The sequence below is a fragment of the Lepus europaeus genome, chromosome 3 (assembly GCF_033115175.1).
Source record: "Lepus europaeus isolate LE1 chromosome 3, mLepTim1.pri, whole genome shotgun sequence".
In the NCBI taxonomy this organism is placed as follows: Eukaryota; Metazoa; Chordata; class Mammalia; order Lagomorpha; family Leporidae; genus Lepus; species Lepus europaeus.
Genome location: NC_084829.1, coordinates 74,801,886 through 74,815,908, shown reverse-complemented (window position 1 = coordinate 74,815,908; position 14,023 = coordinate 74,801,886). Strand labels below are relative to the sequence as shown.

Genomic DNA, 14,023 nt, shown 5'->3' with positions numbered 1-14,023 from the left:
AGTAAATATGTATGTAGTATAATTACAAATTTATTTTGAATCGTTGTAGGAGCTTTCATTAAAATCTCTCCTGAGTATACATTCTCCAATAGTCATGTATATTATGCATGTGTGTTTTAATTCAACAAAAAGTTTAAGCAAATTTCCATCAGTATTATATTTGACAATTTATATCATGAGCACTTACAGGAAAACTGAGAGGGAAATGCTTATGCATTTGCTTTCCATACCTTTAAAAGCATATATAAAATAATGAATACCATAACTTTTAAATGCTGAGATGCACAGTTGTGTCTGTAAAGCAATTAGTTGCAATATTTCCTCAGTACATTTCCAAAACAGGGTGAGAAAAAAAAGAGGTGGGGTTGAGGCTGAATAGACTGGAACCAGGAAAAATGGTAATCAAGAGACTCCCCCACCATCCAAATTTTAACTTTTACTCTGTTCATTAACATTCTATGCTGACGAGAGTCAAGATGGCAGAATAAGGAAAGGACATATTGCTTTAGGCTCAGGGAAAATAGCAGCAAAAATGTGGAGGAAGTGTATTCCCAGGGGAGAGATGGAGAGAAATCTACGATGGAAATTCTATGAAAGGAAGAGGGGAGCCGTGGATCAGTGTGGAATGTGCATACACAGCAACAAGAACAGACAAAACACATGTCCCTTGTTGCTGGGAGCTGGAGGAAACACCAGCTTTGCAGAGCAAGGTAAGACCACACTTCAGCAGCTTGTGCCACTGGCAATATAGTCAGAGGGAGAAAATAGTGTCTTTGTGTCCAGCCTGAAGCCCTAAGGGAGACAGGTACCAGCCTAGCCCAGGGCAAAAAGAAAATATTTATCAATCCGCATACCCCATAACAGGCTGAGAAAGGGCACCATTTTTATATCAGTAGCATCTGAATCGGATCTTGTGCACACATCCCTCAACTGACAGGGACAAGGTACCATCCGACAACAGCAGTGGCTGTGGCAGCTGAGATGCACACACCCAGGAATGGGCAGGGAGGAGGCACCATTCTGAAATCACTAGTGGCTACAACATCTCTGTAGTTTGTCTTGACATCTGGTATTGTGATGTCTCCGGCTTTGTTTTTGTTGTATGAGATTGCTTCAGTTGTTCAGGGTCTCCTCTGTTTCCATATGAATTTCAGCATCACTTTTTCTAAAGCTGAGAAGAATGTCCTTGGCATTTTGATTGGAATCACATTGAATCTATAAATCAAAACAGCCTGGCACTGGTAAAACAACAGATGGGTAGATCAATGGAAAAGAATAGAAACTCCAGAAATCAATCCACACATTGACAACCAAGTTATCTTTGACAGAGAAGCTAAAATCAATCTCTGGAGAAGGGACAGTCTCTTCAACAAACGGTGCTGGGAAAACTGGATCTCCACATGCAGAACTATGAAGCAAGACCCCTACCTTAAACCTTACACAAAAATCCATTTAAAATGGATCAAACACCTAAATCTACAAGCCAATACCATCAAATTATTAGAGAATATTGAGGAAACTCTGAAAGATATCGGCAAAGGCCAAGACTTCTTGGAAAAGACTCAGAAGCCAAAATAGACAAATGGAATTACATTAAACCGAGAAGCTTTTGCACTGCAAAAGAAACACTCAGCAAAGTAAAGAGGCAACCTGGACAGAACAGGAGAAAATATTTGCAAACTATGTGATTGACAAAGGATTAATATCCAGAATCTATAAAGAGCTCAAGAGAATCAACAATAAAACAAACAATTCAGTTAAGAAATGGGCAAAGGACTTGAACAGGCATTTTTCAAAAGAGGAAATCCAGCCAGTGCCATGGCACACTAGGTTAATCCTCTGCCTGTAGCACCGACATCCCATATGAGCACCAGTTTTAGTCCTGGTTGCTCCTCTTCCAGTCCAGCTCTCTGCTGTGGCCTGAGAAGACAGTGGAGGATGGCCCAAGTGCTTGGGCCCCAGCACCCACATGAGAGACCAGGAGGAGGCGCCTGGCTCCTGGCTTTGGATCAGCATCTGGCCCAAGTGCTTTGGAGACCTGGGAGATTCTTCTGGCTCCTGGCTTCAGATTTGCGCAGCTCCAGCCATTGTGCCCATTTAGGGAGTGAACCAACGGAAGGAAAACCTTTCTCTCTGTCTCTCTCTCACTGTCTGTAACTCTACCTGCCAAATAAATAAAATCTTTAAAACAAAACCAAACAAAAGAGGAAATCCAAATGGCCAACAAACTCATGAAAAAAAGCTCAGGATCACTAGCCATCAGGGAAATGAAAATCAAAACCACAGTGAGGTTTCACCTTACCCCAGTTAGAACAGTTTTTATATAGAAATAAAAAAACAATAAATGCTGGTGAGGATGCAGAGACCAAGGTACCCTGATTCACCATTGGTGGGAATATAATCTAGTACAGCCACTGTGGAGAACAATATGGAGATACCTCAGAAAGCTAAAACAGAACTATCATATGAACTAGCAATCCTACTCCTGGGAATTTACCCAAGGGAAATGAAATCAACATATGAAAGTATTATCTGTACCTGCATGTTTATTGTAGCTAAATTCACAATACCTAAGAAATGGAATCAACCCATATGTCCCTCAACCTATGACTGGATAAAGAAATTATGATAAATATACAATATGGAATACTACTCAGTGATTAAAACAATTGAAATGCTGTCATTTGCAACAAAATGGATGCAACTGGAAACATTATATTTAGTGAAATAAGCCAGTCACCAAAAGACAAATACCATATATTATCTCCGATCTGTGGCAACTAATAGAGTACCAAAAGTGTTATGTATAGGAGTGAAATTGAGATTTTGAGGTTTGATGATTGTTACAGCCCTGAACAGTGTTTTTTGTTTTTTTTTCTTCTTAATATTTGTCGAACTCTTTATTTAGTGTAGGGTTAATTTTATGAATATAAAATAGACTGAATATAGATCATCGTAAAAATTAAAAGAAGGATTAGGAGAGGAAGGAGGAAGAGGTATGGGAGTGTGGCCAGGAGGGAAGGTAATGTGGGAAGTATTATTATTTTCATAAATCTGTATACATGAAATATGTGAAATTTGTAAACCTTAAATAACATATAAAAATAAAATATACAGGAAAAAGCTTTAAAACACAAGGGAGAAAGATTACAAAGGGGCATGAAGAAATGTCTGGTGTTTATAGGTATGTTCATTAACTTGATTACACTGATAGCTTCACAGTTGTATACATATGTCAAAATTTACCAACTGCACTTTAAGTATGTTTTTTTTAAAGAAATATATAAATAATATGTTTTCTAATTTGGCACAAAAAAGATTAACTTGTTATTGTTATTTTATGACAATGACTTTTTTCAGAGACAAGACCTATGTTCTCCCATGTGGGAGATATGGATTGAGTTCTAGACACATGAATTCGGCCTGGCACAGTCTTAGCTGTTGTGGGCAGTTAGGGATTAGACCAGGAAGTTCAAGATCTTTCTGTCTATCTCTGCCTTTCAAACAAACATGAAAGTCAATTTTCTTTTCTTTTTTTCTTTAAAGATTTTCATTTATTTATTTGACAGGTCAAGTTGCAGTGAGAGAGAGAGACAGAGAGAAAATTCTTCCATGTGCTGGTTCACTCCCCAAATGGCCCCAACGGCTGGAGCTGCGCCGATCCAAAGCCAGGAACCAGGTGCTTCCTCCTGGTCTCCCATGCAGGTGCAGGGGCCCAAGCACTTGGGCCATCCTCCACTGCCTTCCCAGGCCACAGCAGAGAGCTGGACTGGATGAAGAGCAACCGGGACTAGAACCCAGTGCCCATATGTGATGCTGGCACAGCAGGCGGAGGATTAACCTAATGTGCCATGGCACTGGCCCCCTAAAATCGATTTTCGAAAGAAACAATATACAGTAACAATGACTTAAACCACTGTTTAACTTTTTTAAAGTCCTAATAAAGTAGTATTGGAATAGCTCTGGGTACTTAGCAATGTCATCAAGGACCAAAGCTCTTCTCTTCTTCCTAAAGTACCATTTTTGCATGACAGAATTAATTTTTTCAATATTGCTTCATTGTTGCAAAATGGTTACCACTGCCCTAAGCATCAATCTTCACGTAGAAGTGCCTTGCTACACAAAACAAATGACAGAGGTAAAATATTTTTAAAATTACTCTCTTCCACCAGCCTTAGTCTCTTTATCCAAACAGGCAATCTTGATCAAAATCGACCAAAATTGTTTTTTACCAGTTGTTGACCAGAATTAGGACTCTACTAAACCTTCATCAATTCTAGCAAAACAGAGGGTTTTTTTTATTATTAACCCCCCAAGGAATGAGAAATTTCTGCTTCCACCGATGGGGTGGGGGGACTGGAGTGCTTGTATACTAAGGAAAGGGGTTGCCTATTGAGTAGATCATCAACTATGCTGTCACACATCTCCAAAATGATTTTCAGAAATGCAAACTTGATACCTGGGCTTCCTACCTCCCTATTTCCCTCTCTCTCTCTTCCTCTTTTCCTCCCTTCCTCCACTAATGAGCAATTAAGCCTAATAAGAATATAGTGTAAAACTAAAATAGAATTTTATTTTTCTTTTTTCCATACCTATCAGTCTTGTGATAAATACAATAGAGGCTTATTCCTCTTTAAGAAGCTATACAAAAATACATCAGGATAAAGAAGTAGCTGAGTTCCTAAAATGCTATATAAACCATATCATACTTCCTTATTTATTTACTTTGCCATGTTCTGCTTCACTTAATTCTAGGTTTCTTGGTTGCTTCAATGCATAGCTGATGCTGTAAATTAAGCTCCCCAGCCTCTCAATCTGTCAAGATGCATTCAATTTAACATTTATTGCGGTCCTGCTGTTTCTGAACACTCAAGAATAGCTATACATGTAAAGCAACTATGAAAATCCCAATAGGAAATATTTAATAATATAAATATATCTATAATATAGTTTTGATTGCTCAAGTATGGAGGTCCTTATAGCAAGATTTGTGAATTTTTCAAATTACATCTCTTTAAATTACTGCTTTGTCCTTCTTCGTTTTTCCCATCAATCTAATAACCCCTGCTTTCATTTTTCTCTCCCCTTTAACAGTTATTCCATGTATCTGAGTCTATCGATTTATTCCTCACCTTTTGAAGCTGAAGCTAACAGATGGAGAAGCAGATTACCTCCAAACATCTGTGCCAAAATGCTTTACCTGCAACTCTGGCCATGAGTAAAATTTATTTTAATTATAGGATTTTTGAAAATTTCTCTCACAGGAACTGTAAGTGAAATATTCCGTATAAAAGCAGGTTATCACCCATGCTCTTACTATTAAGCACTCTCACATTGCTAACAAATAATATGCATACTATATCAGTATCATAAATAGTCCCCTGATGGCAAACAACAGTTTTGAAATAATATGCATACTATATCAGTATCATAAATAGTCCCCTGATGGCAAACAACAGTTTTGACAACATGGTGTTTATGAAGGTCATAGTTTAAGACCACTGTAAATTTTTATATTTGCACTATTACATTAATTATGTAACTACAGAAGGAAAAAAATGAAAGAGGCTGATCATATTTTTCTGTTCATTCACTGAGTAAACTAAAGAGACCATTACCAAGAACCCCTAAAGACTGAAAACAGGCTGCAAATTATGTAACACTACTTTTGCTCAGGCAAAAATGAGATTTCTGTATCTGGGTATTCAGTTATTGTTTTTCTTCCTGATAATTCTCAAAACTAAAGTGAGCGAGTCCCCTATTAAATACAGCATGCCTGTGTGTACTATATTTAGACACTCTAATGTGATAATGTCTCCACTGTCTCTGCCCACCTTTGGAATTTTGGAATGTACAAGCCTCTAATCTACACCTTGACAGCTCAATTCTGGCTGTCAGTTTAATCTGCAGTTATAACTTCAGCTATTACTTAGGTGCCAACAAATCCAAAATCCATGAGACTATAGTTCCATCCTGCTCATTGCTTTGAGTTTTAGGATCATACTTTCCCCTTAATTCTAGTTAATTCCTATATATTCTAGAGGTTAGCCTACAATCAGGAAATCTGGACTCAATCTTTTACCATAAAAGCTAATTTCACTGGATTCAAAGTATAGTGATTCATTTAGTAAACTAGTCTGGGAATCTCAATCATCCCAAATAGTTATTTCTCACAATCACTCCCTGAAATAATTCACAAGTGTCTAAAGTGTCTCTCTAAAATCATTCAAAATTGTCTCTCATTTCAGTTCTATCATAGATTTAGCTCAACAAATAATTCTTCACTAGGCATTGAAATTAACTTTTTAAAAAAGATTTATTTATTTATTTGAAAGTCAGAGTTACATAGAGGAGGTGAGGCAGAGAGAGAGAGAGAGAGAGAGAGAGAGAGAGAGAGAGAGGTCTTCCTTCCGCTGGTTCACTCTGCAATTGTCCGTAAGTGCCAAAACTGCACCAATCTGAAGCCAGGAGCCAGGAGCCTCTTTCAGGTCTCCCATGTGTGCAGGGGCCCAAGCACTTGGGCCATCTTCTACTGCTTCCCCAGGCCATAAAACAGAGCTGGATCAGAAGTGGAGCAGCTGGGACTCAAACCAGCACCCACTGCAGGAGGCGGCTTTACCCACTACGCCACAGTGCTGGCCCCTGAAATTAACTTTTAAAACTATCTAACCATTGCTACAGCCCAAATACCCTCTCATAACACTTCCATTTGACAAAATATTTTGGACAACTTTTATATGTCAGGCTTAAAGGTCAAATTTGAGTAAAAAACTACTTATTATAAAAATCTCTCCTCTGTCAATGTCTAGTTCAAGAGACACTACAGCAACAAAAGCAATAAATAAAAACAAAAACCAATCGATTATAAGTGTTTCTGTGAGGAATAACTAGTGGGAGATGAAATGTGTGTAGGTTGGTCAGGGAAGAACTCACTGAGGATATCTCATTTAGAATAAGACTTATTGAAGGAAGGAGGCCAGCAACAATAACAGCAACAAAAATCAGAGAGAAGAGCACAATAGAGATCCATGGCAAGAAAGAGCCTTCATGGGCTGGAGGGAAGGCCGTGGTGGTCACAGTCTTGCTGGGGAAAGAAATGCAGAATAGAGGTGACATCAGCCACAGCATTGCGGGCTACTTTAAGAAGTTGTATGTATCTACAAATCATACTGAATCTGTTCAAAATTAATTAAAATTAAATTAAAAAAGAAATCTGAATCTAATATAAAGTATAATTACAAGTCGGGGAAAGAGTTTTATGCAAAGGAGTAACATAATCTGAGTTTTGCAAAACTTCCAGAATCATGTTTCCAAATCAAAATGTGCAGCAATCTTCTCCCTCAAAAAAAGTCTTGAAAGAAAAAGGTGAAGAACAAGGTAATCGCATGTTTCAGTGTGCTTAAGTGAATCCTGGACTGCCCCTGTTGTTCTAGTGTAACTACACAGAAACCTCTCAAGCATCTTGGTGGAGACCAAAAATTATAAATAAAGTCAACTTATAGATACAGAAAAATGTTTTTAGATAGGCAATCAAGGCCCTTTTGTAGCTGATCCTAAATTACCTATCTTCCTTTCTCCTCACCCACTTCAAAATGTAATGCTGACAGTGTTCCAAATGGGATGTGTAGTCTCCACTCCTGTGCCGTTGTTCATACTCCTTCCTCTTGATGAACGCTCTGTAACATTTCCATAATAAGTGGACAGCCCCTTGAAGGCCAAAGCTGAGGAATCTCTCTAATATAACGTCTGTCACAACAGTAACTAATGGCAACAACAGCACCTCATCTTAAGTCTTTTTGGATTCTCACCTCCCACTAAATGCCTTGCCCATAGCTTGTACATGATAGCTAGATATAAGAGCAAAATAAAAATCATAGTAAAATGATAAAATTGGACAATGACATTTTTACATGAATTACTCCAATAAGCTTAAACACTATCATATTCATATCTAGTCTACTTTAATTCTCTCACCTCAGCTCAAAGTCTATAGATAGGTCTTCCTATTTTTTATTTGTTAAATATTGTGGTCAGTGGTAAGTTCAATCTGGGATAATAGAGGGGATTGAAATTATGTCTTTGCAAAAACTGAAGAAAAAGAAAGGGAGAAAGGAGAAGAATTGAGAGTGGAAGAAAGGAGGAAGGAAAGTATAGTTGTCACCTTAGAACTATACCTACAACAAAAATAGAATCTGTTCTCCTGATATTAATAATTTTTAAAAAGGAAAGTAACAATAATCATTGAATGAAAGAATTTTAAAGAGCAAGAAGTCTAATTTCAAACAAATTTAAACAATTTCACATTCTGACAATAAATTTCTAGACAACTGTGTAACTAAAAACAACAACAAAAAGGTTGATCTATATCAATTTCACATACTCACCACTATTAAATGATCCTGAACAAATCTTGCTTAGAAGAAGTTTTTGACGTAATTCCAGAACTTCAGCTTCCAAAACTTCAATTTTTGATTTCCATTTCGACTCTTTCTCGGATACCAACATTGCAAGATGCTCTGTGTATTCTCTGCTGGTTTTGTCTGCTGGTTTTGAACGGATGATTGCCAAGGCCAGAGCCAGTTTTGAGGTTCTCAAATACCATGCCTGCACATCCATCGTGGTTTTTGTACCTATCATTTAATAAGAAAAGAAGTTTTAGAAATCTCTTTAAACCTTCACAGTATATTTTATTTGCTCAAAATTGGTTTTGCAGAGTAACACTAATCAGTAAGTTTATAATACAATTTGGAACCAAATAACAAAAAAAGAATTCTAAGGAACTGAAAACAGTATGAAAAACTAAACAGAAGAAAAATGTATATACATTCATATTAAGCATTTTAAGATTCAAAATAGTAGGCCTAGGCAACTTGGCAACTTCTCTAGGTGGGAAAAAACATACATTAATTCACTTAGTAGTTTCTAATCAGACACACACATCAGAATCTCTGAGGAAACTTCTTACATAGGCATTCATATAGATTTCAAAAATGTTTTTCATCCAAATAAATATATCTTTTCCTTCTATTCCCCACTAACTTTTGAAATACCCTCATACACATACAGGGTTCCATTCTTGCCAAATTCTGATTTATCATATCTGTTTTTTATGTTTTTAAAGAGTCCATGAGGTAGTCAGAACCAGAAAATCAAATCACTCATTTAAATCCAAGTCCTTCCTCTTGTCCAACTCATTCTACTAAGTCTTAAAAGTTTTACCTCCCATTCCTACTTCTGTGTCCCCTTCCAATCTACAGAGTGATAAAATTTAAAATATTGGTATCAACTAAGTTGTGACTCTGTTAAGATTCTGTACTTTTAATGACTTCCAACTGCCACTGTGAGAATACTTTTCCAACTGCAGTCTCACAAAATGAATGTAATTATATGGACAACATGACAGACCACTGCATTCACTGGTTTAATATCATCCCTACAGATGTATAGGCCCTTGCAGCTTCCACTGTACTTTGCTGGATTATCATGGGGCTTTACACATAAATTGCATTAAATAAAAAAAAAATCAATGGACAGCTTAAAGCACAAAGTCCCAGAAAATTCAGGATATTTGGTTGCCACACCCACTAACATCATATATTTCAAACTTCATTTTCTTCAATTTCTCAAAACTGTCCCTCCATATGATCAAATAACACTCAGATACACACAGCTCAAGTTTGTTCACATTCATATCTCAGCTCATGAATTTCCCCCAGTTGCAATGCCCTGACTCTATCATAGTTTCAAGGCTCTGTTTGTATACCCTTCAAAGAATAACACATCACTATATAAAATATTTTCAGATTGATTCCCATCCACAACAACGTGCACCTATCTGATATCCTCTACTCGAACACTGAAAATATATAACCTAACTGGTTATATTATAACCAATGATGAACACAAAAATCTGTGTATAGTATGTTCATCACAGTGTTATTTACAATAATGAAAATTCAGCAAATAACAATATGGCTACACAAATGAAAATTACTTAGTCATCAAAAATTATATTCTCAAGGACTTTGTAAGCATGATAAAATGTTAGTGGTATGCTGAATAAACACATGAGAATATGAAATTGCTTGAAAAGCATGAGAGAGAGAGAGAGAGAGAGAGAAAGAGAGAGAGAGAGAGAGAATCTTCTACCCATTTAGTCCCCAAATGCCCCCACAGCCAGGGCTGGGTCAGGCCAAAGTCAGGAACCGTGAACTCCATCTGGGTCTCCCACAGGGGTTGCAGGGACCCAAGTGCTTGGGAAATCACCTACTTCCTCCCAGGGTGGATAACAGCAGGAAGCTGGATCAAAGCAGTAGCCTAATCTACTGCATTACAACACCCTTTCTCTGGATTTCATTTTTGGTTTTTTTGACACCAAAATAAATTTATCATTTAATTCAGTTTTTGATGAACCTTTTCAAGTATACTCGTGTATACAGCAGTAGGACACTGGTTATATAAAAATAAGAAAGATAAAAGCATAAACAGGATTAGTCTACAAAGGTAGAATTATTGGTGATTTTAGCTGTTTATTTTCATTTCTCTATATTTTATGATTTCCTGCAGTGAATGTATATCAAATCATCATTTTAAAAATGTATAAAGAAAATGGATTTCTAAAAATCAAAGTATGATTGCTACATTTTTAACCTTTTACAGCTGTTGCAAACACTAAGGACTAGATATTATTAAGATGGACAAACTAATTAGAATTGCAGCTCGATTTATTTGGCTTTCATAGCAACCATGAACTTGCTGGTTCATCCACCATCTGTCGTGTTACCAACGGGAGCAGTAGACTCTGACACTGGTTACTCTCAGAAAGTAGCCTGTGTGTAGAGCTCAAATACAAGGATGACCCTCCCTGAAAAAGTAGGCCCAGTAGCATGTATAACAGATCTACAGAAAAAAGGAAAGAGAAAGTAAATTATTTAAAGATGTTCCAGTTAGAAAAGAATCTCACATTCAACTATGAAGAGTGAGAATCTGGGCTAAAAGGGAAAACTAGAAAAACAGTTTATGAGCTCAAGAGGACAAAGTTCTCTGGATAACAAAAACATGGCAAATTCCATGTCATCTGAAGAAATAGTTAATGAACTGATTTAAGCAAACTGAGTAAAAGTTCTGGTTTAGAAGTCATTGTATGTTATTGTTAATAGTCTTAAAAATCATGCTGCAAATCATCCATCAGAGAAAAGATCAAAGTATAAAATTGTCCTGGATTGTAAGTATTTCAGAAATGATTGTTAATAACAATTGTTAATAGAGATATATGGCACAGTCCTACTGAGTATAAATTACAGTCAAAACACACACAGATCTACAACCTTTAACCAAACAGACCATGATTTTTAAATTGATCAAACCATAATTGGAAGTATAGAACTTTAAGTCTCAATCCTCTACCTTGGGCAAGGAAGAGGGATTGGAGATTGAGTTAATAATGGAGATAAAATTTCTAAATAAATCTCCAAATGGAGCTCAGAGCACTTCCAGGTTGGTGACATCCAGGAATGAGGAGGAAGCTCTGTGCACTTCCCCACAAACGGCCTTATGCACCTCTTCCACTTATCTCTTCCTGAATTGTCTCCTGCATAGTAAAGCAATAATAAGTAGAGCACTTTCCTAAATTCTATGAGTAATTCTAGCAAATGATCAAACATGAGGAGCGAAACCTCTGACTTTGTAGCCAAGTCACAGCACAGGTAGCCTGAAGACCCACACTTGCATCTGCCATCAGAAGTGAGGACAATCTAGCGGAAGTAAGCCCTTAAATCTGTGGAGTCTGATGCTTCCTCCAGGTAGCTAGTGTCAGAAGTGAACTGACAATAGCAGCAATTGGAAAACTGCTATTGGAAAACACTCAGCTTCCTAGACATAACTTTCTGTTTAATTAAGGAAAGATCAGTAATAATTTTTGGAAAGCTTTTCTAAATTCAACTTATGCTCAACTAATTACAGTAAATAATTAAAGTATGTGTTTAATGTTCCCTAAGAAGGTATTTAGTATCTTTGAAATGTTAATTGCCTAAAATATAAAATTTTAACAGTCTTTTTTAGAAAAGAATAGCAGTTCAAATGCACTTTCCTTTTGTTTGCATTTGGGAGCCATTTTTACCATAGCAAAATCTCCCACAGAGCTACAGAAAAAAAAAAAATTCTAATGACATCCCCATGATCTTTGTCTCCTTCACGCAATGCATACATAAACAGTTAGACCGCAAACACCACTTTGGAAATATGGCACTGCCCTATTTCTCCAGCCATCCTTTCTCCAACTGAACTTTAATTTGCAATCAACTAGGCAATACTCTAAACTGTCAAAAAGATTTTGAATTATGATCTCAAATTCTAAAGTTAGTTCATGTCAAAGATGGACACTTTGTGCTGAAAAAGAGCCCCAGATCATTCCTATACCAGACTTGTGAAAGTTTAAATCAAATAACCATTCATAAGAATATTTTGTTGAAATGAATTAAACATCCTCAAAATATTTATTTCCCTTTGCCCTTAAATACAAATTCTAAGATTTTATCTTAAAGAATGATCAACAACAGGAGTCACTGTGTACTTACGTCTCATGTGGGATCTGTCCATAATGTGTTGTCCAATCTGAAGTAATGCTATAACTAGTACTAAAACAGTATTTTTACACTTTATGTTTCTGTGTGGGTGCAAACTGATGAAATCTTTACTTAGTATATACTGAATCGATCTTCAGTATATAAAGATAATTGAAAATGAAAAAAAAAAACCCTTGGTTTTAAATTGGACATTGCAGAGAAAATTAATCAATTTTTTTTAAATATCATGCAGGATCTCTGTCTTTAATGTACTGTACATTGTGAGTTAATGCTATAGCTAGTACTCCAACAGTATTTTTCACTTTGTGTTTCTATGTGGGTGCAAACTGTTGAAATCTTTACTTAATATACACTAAACTGATCTTCTGTATATAAAGAGAATTGAAAATGAATCTTGATGTGAATGGAAGGGGAGAGTGGGTGGGAAAGGGGAGGGTTGCGGGTGGGAGGGAAGTTATAACGGGGAAAGCCATTGTAATCCATAAGCTGTACTTTGGAAATTTATACTCATTAAATAAAAGTTCAAAAAAAAAAAGAATGATCACAAGTACATGCAATATTTTATGCTCATTAGTGCTTTATGGAATTGCTTATAACTACAAAAAAACTGTCACCAGACTGAATATATAATAATAAAGATTAAATTGTGGTATCACAGAATTTAATTGAAAACATAAGGCAGTCAATCTAATAAAATGAAAAATTTGAAAAACTCTGTAGATATACAGATATTATATAGTGAGAAATTTACAAGTAAAAGAGAAGAGGAAAGGAGAGGAGGAGAACAAGAAGGACTAGGAGGGAAGGGGAAAGGTGGAGAAAAGATAGACTAACCAAAATAAAGAAAACTATTGAATAAGAATCAAGGAATGAATCATATTAGTTTATTCCTTACACATTTCTGTAGTTCCCACATTTTTACAATAAACATTATAAAATATATGAAACAAAGCATTCTTAGTATTTATCCTATAGTAGTATTCCCTTTTCTATATTTTTAAAGTAGAAATTATAGGATATACAGAAGAATGAAACTGAACCCTTATCTTACCCCACATTAAAAATCAGCCCAAAATGGATTAAAGGCTTAAATGTAATCTCTAAAACTGTACAAGCATTGCAAGATAACATTGGGGGATAGCCTCTTGACATTGGTCTTGGCACAAATGATTTGCCCATAGTCCAAAAAGCACCAGCAACAAAAGTAAAAGCAGAAAAACAGTATTATGTCAAACTTTCAACACTTCTGTAAAGCAAAGAAAACATTCAACAAAGTGAATAGAAAACTTACAAACAGGATAAAATAGTTTCAAATCATACATCTGATAGTGGACTGATATCCAAAATATATAAAAAACTCAAAAAATTTAATAACAAGTAAACAACCCAATTAAAATGGGCAAAAATTTGGCTGCAATTGTGGTTTGTCAGGTTAAGCT

The 14,023-nt window shown here is 36.1% G+C and overlaps 1 protein-coding gene across 1 annotated transcript in view; it reads right to left on the bottom strand.

The window, feature by feature from the left end:
- MEI4 (meiotic double-stranded break formation protein 4) overlaps nt 1-8,616 on the bottom strand; it is a 153,351-nt gene extending 144,735 nt beyond the window's left edge. Inside the window, exon 1 of the mRNA XM_062187226.1 lies at nt 8,385-8,616. Within this exon, the coding sequence (XP_062043210.1) occupies nt 8,385-8,616 (232 nt within the window). The remainder of the gene's footprint in view (nt 1-8,384) is intronic.
- Between the last annotated feature and the right edge of the window lie 5,407 nt (nt 8,617-14,023).